This window comes from Vespa mandarinia, chromosome 5 (assembly GCF_050613455.1).
Source record: "Vespa mandarinia isolate Hongniang chromosome 5, ASM5061345v1, whole genome shotgun sequence".
NCBI lineage: Eukaryota > Metazoa > Arthropoda > Insecta > Hymenoptera > Vespidae > Vespa > Vespa mandarinia.
The window spans coordinates 7,966,771-7,983,386 of NC_140814.1; the positions used below are offsets into that span (position 1 = coordinate 7,966,771).

The window sequence follows — 16,616 nt, forward strand, 5'->3', positions numbered from 1 at the left end:
AGAAGCTCTATTCGAGCATCCTCTCTCTCCCTCTCTCTCGGTTTCTCTCCCATCTTACGAACGCTCGAGTACCTCGTGGAAATAATTAATGGTTATGGTATTCCGTGTATGGCTATTAAACGTACATATGTATGCTACGTGGCATGTTCGCGATATAGTCACTAATCGTTCTAATCGTTGAGAGAAATTTTATCTTTCATCCGTTAAAGTACCTTTTCGTTCTTATCGTGCCTCTTAGTAAAAGTAGTAATATCGTTGGTATATGTATATACCGTTATAGGAGCATATTGGTGTATATATCTATATGACTATTTGCATCGTCTTTTCTACGATAAAATGAGATCCTACCTATCTTGCTTAAAAATCGATGCGCATCGTCAAAGTCGATCTTCCAATGGTGCCATACTTGAAGTAGATATAAATTATTCGCGGCTGCTTTTCTATTCCTGTAATTTGTGTCGATTTTAAATGTAAAAGAATATAACGTAAATTAGTCTGACGGCAGCTTTTCTTCCTCCTTTGTTTTTCCATTTGTTTTCTCCTCGTTCTTTTACTTTTTCTTTTATTTTCTCGTTCACCGATAAAGCGAAACTCGTCAGTTAGATTTAATATCATTGATGAGCGTCATTTAATAAAATCCATCGTTCGTTTGACATTTAGAAAAAGAATGTTGTAAAATCCTTTTACGTTGTAGACGGCGCCCATGCCTGTCATTTATCATATTTAATCTTCGTATATTTCTGTATAACGTATGATTACGTATATAAAAATTTGTACGTTCGACTCTTCGTCAATGGAAAGTTCCTTATAAAAGACGAAATTTTACATCTTCATGAATAAATACAATATTGTATTTTATTTATCCGATGCCCGGATCAAAGTCGTGAAAAAAGAAGTGGTCCCATTGAGTCGACATAAAAACCATGACCGTGCATCTTAAATATAAATATTCACGATTTCCAATCGGGAAGGATAAATCCGGAGAGATGTGAGCTAAAATGAATCCAGTTTACTTTGCCAAGGACGGTTGCTCGAACTGAACTCGGAGAAAGTGGTTCCGTTGGATCGTGCGTGCGAAGCCTCCCACTACTCTTTTCCTCCCCCCTTTCTCCCTTTCGGACAGGTATATTATACGTACCTTTGCTAAATAGTTTATTACCGCTTAATTCTCTGCGTTACGAGAACATTATTGTAGGTATATCGGGGGAATAAATTTTAGAGAAGACTCTCTCAGCGATGATAAATAATCGGATTCATTTAACGGTGCATCTCTATAAAAATAAATGGAGAATGGATGAGAATGGAATGTTCGTTCGATAAAACATCGTACCTGATAACGACTCTCGACTCTTGCTTTGTTCCTTTTTCGAAAAATTTCTATCGAAGACGCTTTTCTTTTTTTTTTTTTTTTTTTTTTTTTTTTTTTTTTTTTTTTTTTGCAGTTATCAAAGAAAAGAGAACGATCTCTCGAGTTCACCGAATCGACGAATTTATTAATTAGCTGTCATCACTAGACAAAGATTGTTGAATTTTTCGAATGTCCTCGTTAACGAGAACCAAACTTTCTTTTTACCGTATTCGTTCGTTTTTAAATCAAAAATCAGTATTTCTCGCTAACATAACTTGAATGAAACTTAATGATTAGAGATACTTTCGAAAGTCAAAGATGACGGGGATTGAAAAATAAAAAATTGAAGAAGATACACGAACGGAATCTCGTGCTTGTTTTTGAGAAAGCAACGAAACGAGTTTTTCGATTGTAATCGCCGTGGATATTCCATCGATTCGATAATGCGCGCGAGATCTGTGTCCACTTAAAGGAGCCTCCGCCAATGCCTTTCTAAACAAGCGGAGCGGTCGATTGCGAAAGATCCCTCCGTGGAATCTCGACTTTCATTTTCAAGCGTTCCTCCTGACTCTCTCGCGATGTTCCTCGCGCGCATGCTTATGCACGTGACGCTAGTGCTAGCTCGCGCCCATGTAACTTTAGCTCTTCGCACTTGAAAAAACCAACTGGGTTTTACCATTTTCGGAGATGTAATGAAATTGCAAAACATTCTATTTTAGTTCGAGTAGAGAGAGAGAGAGAGAGAGAGAGAGAGAGAGTAGAGAGATTTGTTTTTTTCCAATTTGCCGTCCAGACGCCTGCCTAATGATCGGCGAATTTGAGGTCACCGTGTCCCCCGATCCTGATAGTTCTGACCGAGGCCTACATTCCTTCGCGGTGTGTTCACTTGGCAAAACACGTTGCGAAAGAATCCTGCAGGCTATTTCATTCTATGCGAACAACACGAGCTCACTCCTAGCAATCAATCGGCCAGTAATACCGGGTTATACTACTGACGTCCGTGTGTGGTGGTCAATGTTCCTATCGCGCTCGCGGTAGCCATTGCCAGGATCGTTAAATGCCCGAGTCATATACCATTTTTCCTAACTTTTAACGACTTCTTCAAAAGTTCTTTTAGACGTATTAGAAGGATCTACTACGTCGATACTACCCAAAGCGTCATTCGGAACTTATGGGACCTAAATTAATGACAATATTTTCTTTCCCCTCCTTTTACTCTCTTTCGTTCGATCAGCCTTTCGGTTAGGCTCATTAACGGCTAAACAATAAAGCTTTCGAAAATTGATGGCGCTATCGATGAAAATTTTCGGTGCGTGTCATTTACGATGGAATCATTTTTTTCCACATTCAAATATAAATCGAATTTCATCCATCTCTCCCCCGCCCCTCACTCTGTCCAGTGATACATTCCATATTCTTTGGTAGAATCTTTCTATTTCGATCGACGCAACACATATATAAACGCGTCTACGGAGGGTTCAATTACGGTGCGTCACACACACATAGATAGAGAGGCGCCGAGTAATCTCGGTACAAATCTCATCTCATGAATAATTCGCTAGGTGTGTACCCCTTGTTGGCCGTTTCCTATATCCTACGACTTTTCATGAATGTTGTATCGGCGATGTTTAGTTTTCTCGTCTTCCTCTCTCTCTCTCTCTCTCTCTCTCTCTCTCTCTCTCTCTCTCTCTCTCTCTCTCTCTCGAGCGCGCGCTCGCGCGCGAGAATCCCGGTCGTAGAGAGCATTAAATAATTTTCTTTGCACGTCGCGAACAAATCTCTCTACCGTTCGATGGCATTCGGTTGGTCTTGTAGCCCGCTCATGAATAAATTTATATCGAACACGTTCGTCGTACTACCAGAATGGTGGTAGAATGGTGGTAGAATAGCGGTAGAATTCGGTGGTCTCGAACGCAATTAGGACTTGTTTCGTTTACCGTTGCCGCGAGACATAATTTCCTTGTTACGAGCACGTTTCCACGTTTCTCGTCTTTTACATAAAATTCCGAGCGAGCAACGTTACGGAAGGATCAACGCTCGTGTCTCGAGCGTATATATCGAATGAAAGCAAAACGTTACCTCTACGCGTTGTATTCATTTCGCTCGATTCGCCTGATATTTAACGAGTGAAAGTATGCCGAATACCCAAATATATCGAAACGGCTGGGTTATTTTTTTCTTTTTTTTTTTTACTTTTCTTTTATTTTTCTCTTTTTACTCCTTGAACACGCTCGTAATATACATCGATTATTGCGACATCGCGTTCGTCGCATTTCTCTCATTTTCATTTTCCTCTTCGTAGCAACGATGAGATTTACTTTTCACGACAGTCCATTCATCGGCCGTTGAAGCAAATTTCATGTAGCTCGTTAATAAGGCATACTCGCGGGATCGAACGTTAATGGAGCTTTTAAAATTCGCGCGTTCGCGTTCGTACCAAGGTGGTGGTTATGGGATAATAGGAGGAGGGATAGGTGGGAAAACTTGTGACGTTTTAAAATTCCCCACTGTCTCGTTTCGTCGTTTTATCGGATCGGATAACATCCGCCTCCGTCTTCTTCTTTCGTCTTCTTCTTTCGTCTTTGTCATTATCGTTGTCCTCATAGGAGCTACTGATATTCGAGGATAAATAGAGCGGTTGCAACTTTAAGCAAATAATTGTGTTACGTTGACAGACACGGGATATTTATGGGACGTCAGAGAAACGTCATCGTTGTCGTCGGTAATAAACTTTCGAGACTTAATATTATGTCGAAGTTAGGAGAGATGCCCACCCGCAAGGAGATAGATGTCACGAAATATTTCAAACTGTCTCTTTGTTAAGTTCTATAGAACTGCCTTCTTACCGGTTCTCTGGAATCTTTCTTTATGTTCGATCGGGACTTCATGACGTCAGGGTTTATTATCGTATTTCTCATTTTCATACTAATTCGTAAATTGCTAATGGAAAGAATATGAAAGTAAGATTTTATAGTAAAATCGAAAGAACGTTTCTCAAATATTAATACGTATAATTATTGAATCTTCGTATTAGATTATTATGTCAGAAGACGTTACATTATATAGAAATATCGTAAGCATAAAGTTAAGCTAAAGGATTCGCAACGAGATAGTCTCCTTCCGCGATATAACATTTGGTATAGACGCGTGAAAGTATCTACGTAAATAGTACGTACGTATGTAGGACGGCTTCACGTAATTCGCGTCCCATCCAAGGAGCAAGAAGCTGCAGAAGCCGGTGAAGGTCGGCCGGTGTAGAATCCCGATTGAAAAGCCAACGTCGAAGCTTGTGGCCGCTCAGTTCTTCGTCGTTGTTTGCCTTAGAAGGTTGATCGTGCTCGGAGCCGGTTACAGGCCAATACTCTTTCTCTCTTTCCCCTAACCTTCCCCCCTCCCTTCTATCTCTCTCTCTCACACACACACACACAAACACGAACCGAGATTATAGCCAAAAAAAGAAAGAAACTCTTGGACTCCTTCGTACTCCGAGCACGAAGGCAACGCGCTAGTATCTCCGCATTCGCCGAAGGTTTCTGCAAGGTCGAAGACAAGATTTCTCGGGTGAAAAGGTCCTTCCAAAGTTCCTTCCAAAGCGTCGTTCGAATTATCGTTACATTCGAACGGTCATAACACGACAGCTGCCTAGAACTTTCACTCACGGGACTGCATTTTCAGCCGTGACAACGCAATTCGATCGAAATATAATCGTGCTTGTAAGCTGTCATATTCGACTTTCTAAGATTTCATATAAATTGGGTTCCATTGTTTTGAAAAACGAATTAACCGTTGTTGCTATATTCGTCAAATATTTTTACGCGAAACGTAGGTAGGTAAATGTGGTAGGTAAACTTTTAAAGACGGTAAAAACATCTCGTGTTTGCATAAAGAAGGAAAGAGAGAGAGAGAGAGAGAGAGAGAGAGTAAAGCTTGGCGAAGTAAACTCTACGAGTCGGGAGATATCTCCTCTCATTCGGCGTTACACGCCTCTCGAGTATAGATCGTGCGTCGTAAGTCGCAAAGTAACTCTCGTTTTCCTTTGAAATCGTGACTGACCCCTCTCCACGTTCTCTACGTACGTGTGCATACATACTTGAACGCGTTCTCTCTCTCTCTCTCTCTCTCTCTCTCTCTCTCTCTCTTTCTCTCCCTCTGTCTAACGTGCTCCCATTCTCCTCTATCTATCGATCTAGATCACGTCTCGAGATCTCGTGCGTTCGACCGTTACGAATAATTTGTATCAAAGCGGAGAGTGTCCCGATGCGTAACTTTACTTTTGGATGTACTTAAAGTGTGCAAGTGCGTTCAAAGGAATAGGCGAAGGATCAAAAGAGGATCATCAGTAGAAGAAGAAGAAGAAGAAGAAGAAGAAAGAGGAGTCTTTGCGAGGTGAGAAGAGAGAAGAAGACACGTCATGACGAAGAAAAAGACGCATTTTATCCTATTCGTCGTTCTATTCGTGGCTTCCCTCGATGCAATTTCTGGCAGACTGAACGGTACGTTGCACCTTCGCGATACCGACTTTACCGCTTTCTCCTTGCAAAGAGAGAAAGAAATAAAGAGAGACCCTCGTATCTCTTTATCGAAACTTTCCTCGGTGCGAGACGCATTCCTAAATCTTCGATGGTAGATTAATTCATTGAAATACCTCAAAGATTACTTTCTCGTCGAACTAAGAAGAAGCCTTTCTCATAGCGAACGTGGTGATGATCTAACTTTTATGTCGTCGACGATATACTCCTAGTAATGAAACGTCTCGCTCGCTCTCTCTCTCTCTCTCTCTGCTTCTCTCTCCCTTTTTTCATTTTCTCGTGGAGGAAAAGAGAGAAAGAGAGAGAGAGAGAGAGAGAGAGAGAGAGAGAGAGAGAGAGAGAGACATAGTTAATTTAAGCAAGCTCGGTGGTAGCTTCCATTATCGATCTTCTCTCGGGCGCTCCACCAGAAGAATTCATCGATTGATCTACTATCTCTCTCTCTCTCTCTCTCTCTTTTTCCTTGAAAAAGTGTTCCCTCGCAAACGGACCCGATTCAGTCGTCGTCCTTTCACTGACCGTGATCGTTGAAAGTTTGTGACCTTGAGAATCGCGCAGGCCAGTTTACAAGAAGGTGTCGACTCGAGATATAATAATCAATGGAGTTCATTGTCTCGAGAATCGAAATAAAAATTCTAAAAGATGTCGTAGGATTTTTATATAGCGCTATTGAGACAGCAGCAAAGAGTTAGAGAGAGATCGTTGGACGTTACGCTAAAAGCGTAGTAGGCCGTTTACCTTGCGTTCAACCGCACCTATTCCGCAGTCGGTGCAACGCAACGATTTGGTCGACTCGCTTCGTGGAGCGGAAGTGCAGAGCTGCGCGACGCGTTCTCTCTCTCTCTCTCTCTCTCTCTCTCTCGCCCTTCTATCGTTCTCATTAGCAAAGTTTCCGCTCGCGACAGCGTCGAGCTTAACGACTCGTATCTCAAAGTTTATCTCTCGAAAGATTCTGACGATCGGTCGTTTCTTCGATAGAAAAAAAAAAAAAAAAAAAAAAAGAAAAGGAAAGAACATATTTGGGATCGCGAAAGGAAGAAGACGTCCCGAACGAAAGGAAAATAAGGGTTTATTATAAAGCGACAAGTCTCGTTTGGAGTCGGGCAACCATACATTCTATATTTCCATCGATTATGCGTTTTACGGTATTACACGGATAACCTCAGAATGACCAACGATTATCTCGTTCATCGCGTTATCGTTCATTGCGGTCGAAATCCATCGGTGTGTGGAACGCGCTAACGCGTAGGCGTACCTCATTCGCGATATATCGAAATTTATTCGACGAAACCTTTCGTGAGCCCCCTACAAGCCCTCCATACTACCGTAGAAATCACGGTATGTGTAGCAGAGGTAGATAGCTAGGTTGATATCCATCGTTCTAACCATAGAGCGTAATTTTACGTTTGCATCCTGCTAATGGGTATTAGCGGTGGTAATATTCGCGATATCGCGCACTCCTGTTGGCCCTCTTGTATGTACCTTCAATGGATATTATTTCTGTCGTAGTAAATCCGTCGTGGGAAAATTTGTAATGGCGTGTACGCGTGATGCGTTTATGGCTCTAATTGTGACGTGTTGTGCCCGGAGTCTAAACGACCGCTAGGTACCAACCGTCGTCTAATGGTATACGTTGAATTTATCACAATCTCATTAGTGCATCTTGCGTCGCTTCTTCTTCATTCTCGACGTCGAGAAATTATACGAAAGGAAAAAAGAAAATAGTTTTGATTAATGCGAGAAACGGTTTATCGGTGTTTTGTCAGAAATGAAAAAAATAAAAAAAGAAAAAAAGAATTGCCTCTCTCTCTCCCATTCTCTGGGATCCCTTTATCTCTCTTCAAAGACGACGAAACGTGGCTCTACGGCTAAGGAGAGAGGGTGTTACAATTCCTCGTTATTCTCGTTCAGCTTCTCCTACGAAATGCATTCAATTTCTCGACGATGCTCCAAGGGCTATTTTCTCTCCCTCTCTCGTTCACGTTCTCGGTCTCGCTCTTTCATTCTCGTCGACTTTGTTCCGTTCCTAAGGGGGTAGAGGTTTCGTCGAATGAAGTCTGGAAGGGACGATTCGTGCGAAATAGGAGAGAACGTCTGCTGTGCTACCTTACAAAGTACGCCACGGGAAATGACGTTTGCGGATAAGGAGAAATTTTCTAGAGAAATAAGAAGAAGAAAAGGGTATGAGCACTTTCTCGGTGTCTTCTTCGAGGGCACGTACGTGCGATAATAGCGTGCGTTGCGTAGTCTCAAGTATCCTCTCTCTCTCTCTCTCTCTCTCTCTCTCTCTCTCTCTCTCTCTCTCTCTTTCTGCTTTTCTTTTTCTTTCTTTTTATTTCCTTTTTCTTTTCCTCTCTCGATATATTGCAACAAGGTTTAACATGGAGAAGATCATCCGTTTATCCTTTAAATATCAAACTAATTACATCGCTTAGCAGCTATCCCTTCCGTTATATCTAAGCATATACCTTCGTGTATATACATATATATGTATATATTTGTATGTATGTATGTATGTATATACACACACGCACATAATATATGTATATTGTCGTAAGACTTCGTAACACACAACGCAACAACGCCTTTCACAATATTCTAGAGAGCGAGTCACGCTCGGCGTTACAATGTTCTAACCACGGCATGATTTTCCACCTTGCCTCGTGGCTGGCCTTGCTCAAGGTCGGATAGCGGAGAAATTTATACTTCTAGCGCGTTTACGATCGACGACCTTCCTTTACGGCATCTATCTACCTCTCTTTAATTCGCGTAGGCATGTGCACAACGGATACGTGCCGTGGGATCGTGGGTACAAATATTTGTTAACTCCTCCGAGTTGATATTAAATGAAGTCGTATTAATTAACAGCAATCTCGTGACGTTTTCATACGCAGAACGTTAGATAATGTAGGTAGAAGATAGACATACCTCGCGATAGAGCATAAATAAAATGATGTTTTGCATAAAGCCGACAACGTTGAATCTTCGTCTATTCTCTTTCGAAATGCAGCGAAGCGAGAGAGAGAGAGAGAGAGAGAGAGAGAGAGAGAGAGGGAGGGCCTTAGCTTTTTCTCTCGTTGGCCTTTCTCTTTTCACGTGGCCGTTCCACGTGGCGTATAAACGAGGAGTAAACTCCTATAGTCGGTAGAAGCTGGAGAAAGAAGCATCTGCCTCTCTTTCCCTCCCACTTACTCTCGAAGAAGAACTCGAGTTACTGCGGCCATCGTAAACGCGCTAGATAGGTAAACGCACGCTTGCTATTCCGCTCAGCCAAGCGCACGTGAAATATTTGCCGTTGGAATGGAGACGTTCGGTCGCACGTTACGACGATACAATCGTAAACGATTTGACATGAGGATATCAACGCGATACTCCCTCGACGTTTGCAATATTTTTTTTCTTTTCTTCTTTTTTAACTTTTCTCTCTTTCTTCCTCGTCCTCCTACTACGAATTCTCCATTGCTTATTTCTTCTCTTCTCTTCGCGTCACGTGGCAATGATGGTATTTTAATCGTAGTCGCGGCAACGAAAATGTTATCCCGTTGGAAGCACGGATACTACTCTCGTTTCTTAAGGACAGACGACGAAGCGAAAAGAAAGTTTCGCCTTTGATTACCGCCATTTCTCTCTCTTAGATGGAAATATACAAAAAAGAAAAAAATAAGAGAGAGAGAGAGAGAGAGAGAAAAGGAGAAAAAAAGAAATAAATATTTTTCAGCTCGAATATTTGAGATATCTTGTCGAATTCTCGGTCGAATACGAATCGGAAGTCGTGCTTTGAATTTTGTCTCTAGCGGGGGTTGCGTTTTGCGCTTCGAAGAGAAGCGAAATTGTGCGAACAAAGTTTGAATCAAACCTGCTGTAGTGGATGCATTGGCAAAGAAAGAGAGAGAGAGAGAGAGAGAGAGATAAAGGTGAAATTATTCCAATGGAATACAAGGACATTACTTCCCAGAGCGCGCTTTTTGCATAATGGAGGCTCGTCGCTTTTAGAAGCGACGTCTCTAAAAACGTAAAGGACATGGATGTCAGTATGGCGCTGATATTTGTAGAAACGAAAGAAACGAGAAAAACGTGGGACTTTTTAGAAATAAAGAAAAGAAACTAGCTTAACTTTTTTCTTTCTTTTTTTTACGTTTCGACCAAACACCCTTTATTTCGGAGAAAGCACAGGAAGCTTCTTCCTTGGGAAGAATTCCTTTTCTCGAGACTAGAAAACTATGTTGGTTGTCTGGCAGGACTCGTCCGAACGAATCCGAACGTTCCATGATTCTTCGAGCGAGAAACGTCTTCTCCTCCTCTCGTCCTGATTTCGCTTGGATAAATCCCTCCCATCTCTACGTCTCGACTCCTCTTTTCTTCTTCTTTTCCTTCGAAACTAAACGCTAAAAATGTAAACTTAATCTCTAGTCGAAGATACTTCCCTTCTTTTCGAAATCATAAAATTTGTTCGATCAACTGATAAGAAAGAGCAAAAAGTTTGACGGACAACCAGGATAGTTTCTCGATTTATCGAACGTTCTTCAAAATCAAAAAAACTAGATATTCGAGCTCGTTCGGAAGAAATTAAGAGCATCTCTTTTTTTTCCCACCACGGAACAAAAAATCCTATCAATGGAAATGAAAATTTGCGAGTGAAAGAGCACAAGAGAAATTTGATTTTCGTGACGCATAGCGACGTTATATCCGGCAACGATTCGGCAATGATCAGCGGGACTAGAGGGGCTTTCTAGTAGATTCTGCTGATGGATGCTGTAGCAGGATGGCGAAGCACGCACGTGCGCGCTTACTCGTTCGCTTCTCGTTCGACTCTCTCGACCGAGTCAATTCCAGTCGATGGCAGCCGTTTCCATCGGAGGATTGAAACCTGTCCCTTTCATTCTTCGAAAAACGAATCGACCGAGCAGAACAGAAGTTTGGCGGAAACGTTCAAAGTTCAAAGAAGCGAAAGAATGGAGGAAAGAAAGAAAGAGAAATAAATAAATATCGAATGTCCTAATTTCATACTTTGCTAATCGCATATCTGATATTTTCCTTTTCTTTCTGATGTCGAGGACATCGAGATAATTTCCGACTCCCTTTCGAAGGCAACCAACTTCTCGAGATTATAGCGCAATCGCTATGCGCTTTAGCCACGGCATTTCGCTATTGTCCTTCCTTTGTTTATATCTGTGAAATTAATTACGCCAATAAGCGGAGAGAGTTTTCGAACAACTCGAAATTCGCGGTTTCGTGTTATATGTATTTAGGAGAACGAGAGAGAGGGAGAGAGAGAACAGACGGGCAAGCTCGACTATAATTCGGTATTTCGTGTGACCCTGTGAATTTCATATCGACGTTACGAAACTCGATTGCGTAAATACAATCTATAAATTCGTAGGAAATGAATGCAAATGCAATTTATGCATTATTTAGCGTTGACTGCCTCATTGTAACGAGGATGTAATATTTGTTGACCGTAAAAGCACACCGCTTTTAACGCGAACCGGACTGTGTCAATTCGGTTAACCACTCGATTTCACGATGTTTCTCATTTTGGTTAATTCCATTTATAAAGAACGTATCAAGAAGAGATTCAGAATGTAAATGAGAACGGAATCGCGATCGAGAAACGTGCGAACGAGCTCTTTTAAGCTCGATAATGACTGCTCCCGGATTTGTAAATCGAACCGAAAGATTTGGGTCGATGCATTGTGAATGCGGCATTGTGCGAAACAACAACTTGCTACTCTGCAGTTCGTGCCTGCATACGCGCAGTAGTAGCGATCATTCGCGCGAAACCTTTTAATATACACGCAAGAGGATATACGCTTGGAACAAACGACGCGTGCCTTCATTTTCTTCTCCGTCAAGGTTGAAATTTTCTGACATAAGAGCACAGGCAGGTACGTGCATTTTGTTCGTGAACAAGTTTTCCTAGAATGTTAGAACTCTTTTCTACTTTTCTTCTTTTCTCACTTATCCGTGCGAAAGGTGTGTATATATATATATATATATAAAAGGAGAAAGAGAGAAAGGAACCCCCATGTCCACATTTAACCGCGACGAGGGCGAGTAATTACCAGAGAATTTAATTACAATTTAGCCGTCCCTAAACGGATTTCGACTCTAAACGAGTACTCGAAAGTACGTCGTCCGTTCCTTCGTCCTTTAGGCGCGTTGCGCGTTCTTTTCATCTTTGCGCACACGCGCAGGAATTTAATTACCGATGACCGAGAGCGTACCAATCAAGTTTCGCCAAGACGAAAGACCGAGATGAACAGAGCAAGAGAGGGTGAAAAGGTGCAGTTCAAATAGGCGTATGTCTGAGTGTGTGTATATATATATACACACACATACGCAAGTACTATATACCTTCTTCTCTCCTTCTCCGTCTCGTCGAGTTCGTTAAATTAAACCCTATCGCTTTCTGCTCACCAAGATTATATCGAAGACCAAATACGCTTCGTTGCTGGAATAGAGAGAGAGAGAGAGAGAGAGAGAGAGAGAGAGAGAGAGAGAAAACATCGTCTTAATCGATCCATCCCTCTTCTACTCTCCTTCCTTTAACCTTCTTACCTTTGCTCTCCCTCGCCATCTCGACGTCAAAAGTGTACTTTTCCTTGACCATAAAGGACATCGTCGACAAGAAGAAGCCAACCACCGAATAGGTGATGGCGATGACGAAAAAGAAGTAGAACAGGAAGTAAGAGCTTGAGATGTCTATTATAAGATTCCGTTGAATATTAATGCAACGAGCGAGCTGTTATCACTGACGAGGATAGTAGATAGTAGGTATACGACATTGGCCGAGGAACTACTACGGAGATTAACGAAGCGATTATTAAAATATGCAGTACGCTGCTTTAATTAGCTTGCTTGCGACCGTCGAACGAAGAAAACTTCTTTCATTCATTTTTCTTCTCCTCCTCCTCCTCCTCCTTCTCATCCTTTTACCTCATCTCCACCCATCGCTTCGAAGACATCAAATACTTTTTGTCTTACATTAGTTTTTCGAAGGCATGCATTAACGCGCTCGATTTGATCGCATCGAGACGATCTTCTCGGTCGTTGGCCGCGGTCGAACGAACACAAATTCGTTCGGCGTGTTTCTCAAACGACACGGGAAGAACCCTTTTAAGGTAGAAAATTGCGAGCATTCTCTATCTCTTCTCTTTGTTTAATCTTTCTTCTTCGAGGATTCGAATCACGGGGAAACTTTATCGAAGGGAATTTTCCGTCTACCAGAGAGCGAAAGAGAAAAGGAAAATAAGAAAAGCACTCGAGTTTCTCTCGATTAATTTTTTTTTTTTTCTATTCCTTTCTATCGCGAGACGATCCTATGAAAAAATTTATTAATCGATCGACCTCGAAATCTTTCATTACGGAGTATTTCAAAATGACTCAATTCTGACGTAAGCAATGACATACAATTATTGAGAAAGGAGAGAGAGAAAGAGAAAGAGAGATGGGGAGATACGCACAGATAGGGCTACACGTCATCCTCCGATTCTTTAGCTTCGAGCAGCCTTCCGTGACTCGCCTTTTTATTACGCAATTGCAATTCCAGGCATGTCGATCATTCGAATACGACTCCGAGCTCGACCAAAGCGAATTTCTACCCTTTGAAGAAAGGGATATATATATATATATATATATATATATATATAAGGGATATATATATATACATAGAATGAGAGGAAAGTGCAAGCTCTCTTTTCCTTTTACTTCCTTCTCTCTTTCTCTCTTTCTCTCTTTTCATGTGCTGATTCGTCGAATCTTATTCCTTGCTCGTTTATGTTTTATAACGAATGAAATATGCATAATGAAAGAAAGTTTTTATCATTAACGAACGATCTTTATTATTAATGAAAGAAGACCGTACATTGTTAATATAAATTTCAAAAGTACCTATGCAAGTACTTATACGCGTAGAAATAATCGCCGTTAAATTAAATTGAAATTTAATCGTCCTCTTTAAACTACGTTCCGTCGTAAATTAATTACAGATCGACAGGATAGATTGTACGCATAGCATAGAACGTAATTGATACTCGATGTGAGTTTGCATGCGCCTCAATTATGTACAAACGAAAGTAATAACGATACGATATTTAAAATACACACACACACACATATATATATATATATATATATATATATGTATATGTATGTATATTTATCTACAGGTACTTTCTATCTTTATGAATTAATTCATTTCCATCTCTCTTTTGTATAAACGAGAAAACTCGTATTTATCTATTGGCATGATATAATAAATGGCTGTATTTTATTCTTAACAATTAAAAATGTTAATAATGTTAAATATAGGATAAAATTGTTTGATGTTATATCGTAGGAAAATAAAGAAATTCTTAAAGTTGGAAATACGTAAAATGGAAATTCGTAAAGCTGGTATTACATGTAAACTCGTAAACCCGCGTGCATCTCTTTGAAGTAAAATTCACGTGAAAATAATGGCAGCAAATATGGAATCAAACGATTTTCGTTTATTCCCTCATACCGCACCCAAAATACATGGATGTTCCGTCACCTTCGATTATATATACACATATACATATTATATATATATATATATATATATATATATATATATATGTATGTTTTTTTATCGGACAAAAACAATGGCGTAGCAAAAACTTTTCGGTGCTTCGCCAATCGCCAATCGCATTTCTCGGACCGCTGCATTCGCGGTGAAAGCGATTGAAGCGCGAATGGAGGAATCCCTGCTGCTAAGAAAGAAAGAGAGAATCAATGGAAAGGAAAAAACTTTGTTTTGACTTTCTCCCATCGTCGTCATCAATATCATTGCGTAAATCGTCTTATAAGTGAGAGCATCATCGGTGAAGACGTTCGCTGACATCTCGTTCATTATTTTATTTATCTTTTCTTTTTTTTTTTCTTCTTTTTCTTTTTCAGACGATTGTCCAAATTGCGTCGACGAACAAAGTAGCACCTTGAGCGCTTCCAGATGGACGATGCCGTTGTTGAAGCTTGGCGAGAAACGTTACTACCTGGGTATCTTCTTCAAGGTGTGTATTACATGTGTTACAAAGTAGAACCGACGGGTTACTTTGATTCACCTGTCATCCTCATGTCGATGTCATCGTCCTCTACAGAAACGAGACGAGCACGCTCACGCGTACCTCTCTGAACTTTATTCGATTATTTCCGTGCCTCTAACCACATCGAGTAACGCTTCACGGTGCACCGAGTAATATACAACCGCCACCTATGGTATTTTATCGATTTTTCTCGTTGCATTGGAAAAGTCTCTTTTCAAGAGACTCTCGCAAGAGAAACAAATGTTTTCTAGTTTTTCGTTTAATATACGAAGGAGAGAAAAAGAATTCTACATCCTTTTCTCTTGAAACGATTGTGAGTCATGGCATGACCTTATTAAAAGGAACGTCGTGTTGTAAGGTACTGGCGCGTCCGGTTTGCGGCTTGCTGCACCAATTTCTACGGAGACGAGCGGAAATGATGAAAGTTGCGCCGGAAGATCGTTCGATTTACCATTTACGAAAAGCGAAAGGTCGCATTTATCGTAGAAATCAAGGAAAGAAGAAGAACTTTGATCGTTCGTCATCTTATTCTCGACGACGAGGTCAAAGAGTTAAGTCGTTCGATTAATTAAAATCTTCTAAAAAAAAAAAAAGAAAAAAAAAATTATGATCGTACATTTTTTACAAAAGAAATTCCTTTTATAGAAAGGATATTGTGCGTCGAGCGTTGGAATATATGTCTATAAGACGATTTTCTTCTCTTTTCTTGAATCTCACTCGATGTTTCCTACTTTCATAGGTACAATCAATTTTATATAATGACTAGAACATCAGCACGTAATCATAATACGAAGGAATGACTTGAGAAATATCTTTATCCTTTCGCAACTAGTATGTACTTATGTAGAGTTCCTCTCGAGAGGCAACCCGATAGACTCGAGTGCTTTATAATAATCGAGCGTATCCTCCTAATACGGCAGCTAATCGAGAAGAAGAGAAAGAAAAAAGAGAGAGAGAGGGAGAGAGAGAGAGAGAGAGAGAGAGAAAAGGAAAAAGTTCGCGTGACTTCACGAAGACGTTTTTCCGTCATTACGACTATTCTTAAAAGCAAATAGAAGAGTGTCCCATTACGGACGGACGAGTGCGCGTCCTTACGCTCTCTATTCTACCTAATTCTAGGTTTTTAGCTGTAAGCTACGCGTAGCTTTTTTAGTTATACATATCTACGTACACACAAGAAACAGATCCGAGTAACTTACTTACTCATGCATCTCTTAAAAGTCTATCGTCTTTTTGGCTAATAGAGAAAAGAAAAATTGCTAATCCGATAGAGTTTTCTTGATTTATAAGGAACACGTTGTGTCTCTTGACAATCCGTTATCTCATTTGTTTCACAGGCTAACTGGTACAGAGCGTCGCAGTATTGTCGTTATCACGGTATGCACCTTGCTAGCATAGCCTCCCAAGAAGAAAACGACAGACTGGAGAAGCACATCAAAGACTTCGGGCTTGGACACGAACATTTTTGGACGTCTGGTACCGATCAGGCGGAAGAAGGGACCTTCTTTTGGATGGCCAATGGACGGCCAATCACGTTCGAGAACTGGAACGTCGGCGAACCCAACAATTTCCGGTCGGTAGCATCTCTCTCTCATTTAACTGCTTCGTCGTTCTAAGAGTCGCGGAAAGAATATTTTTCTTTTTTCTCGATGAAAATAGGAAAAGAATAATCTA

The 16,616-nt window shown here is 40.8% G+C and overlaps 1 protein-coding gene across 5 annotated transcripts in view; it reads left to right on the forward strand.

Annotated features, from left to right (window-relative positions):
- LOC118441722 (uncharacterized) overlaps positions 1-16,616 on the forward strand; it is a 77,295-nt gene that overhangs the window by 59,902 nt on the left and 777 nt on the right. For 4 of the 5 annotated variants that reach the window (XM_035866500.2, XM_035866501.2, XM_085656949.1 and 1 more), the window contains 2 exons: positions 14,797-14,909; positions 16,280-16,515. In XM_035866500.2, coding sequence (XP_035722393.1) covers positions 14,797-14,909; positions 16,280-16,515 — 349 coding nt within the window. Of the gene's footprint in view, positions 1-14,796; positions 14,910-16,279; positions 16,516-16,616 lie in introns of those variants that run through there. The other variant, XR_014982172.1, reaches the window with a different exon arrangement.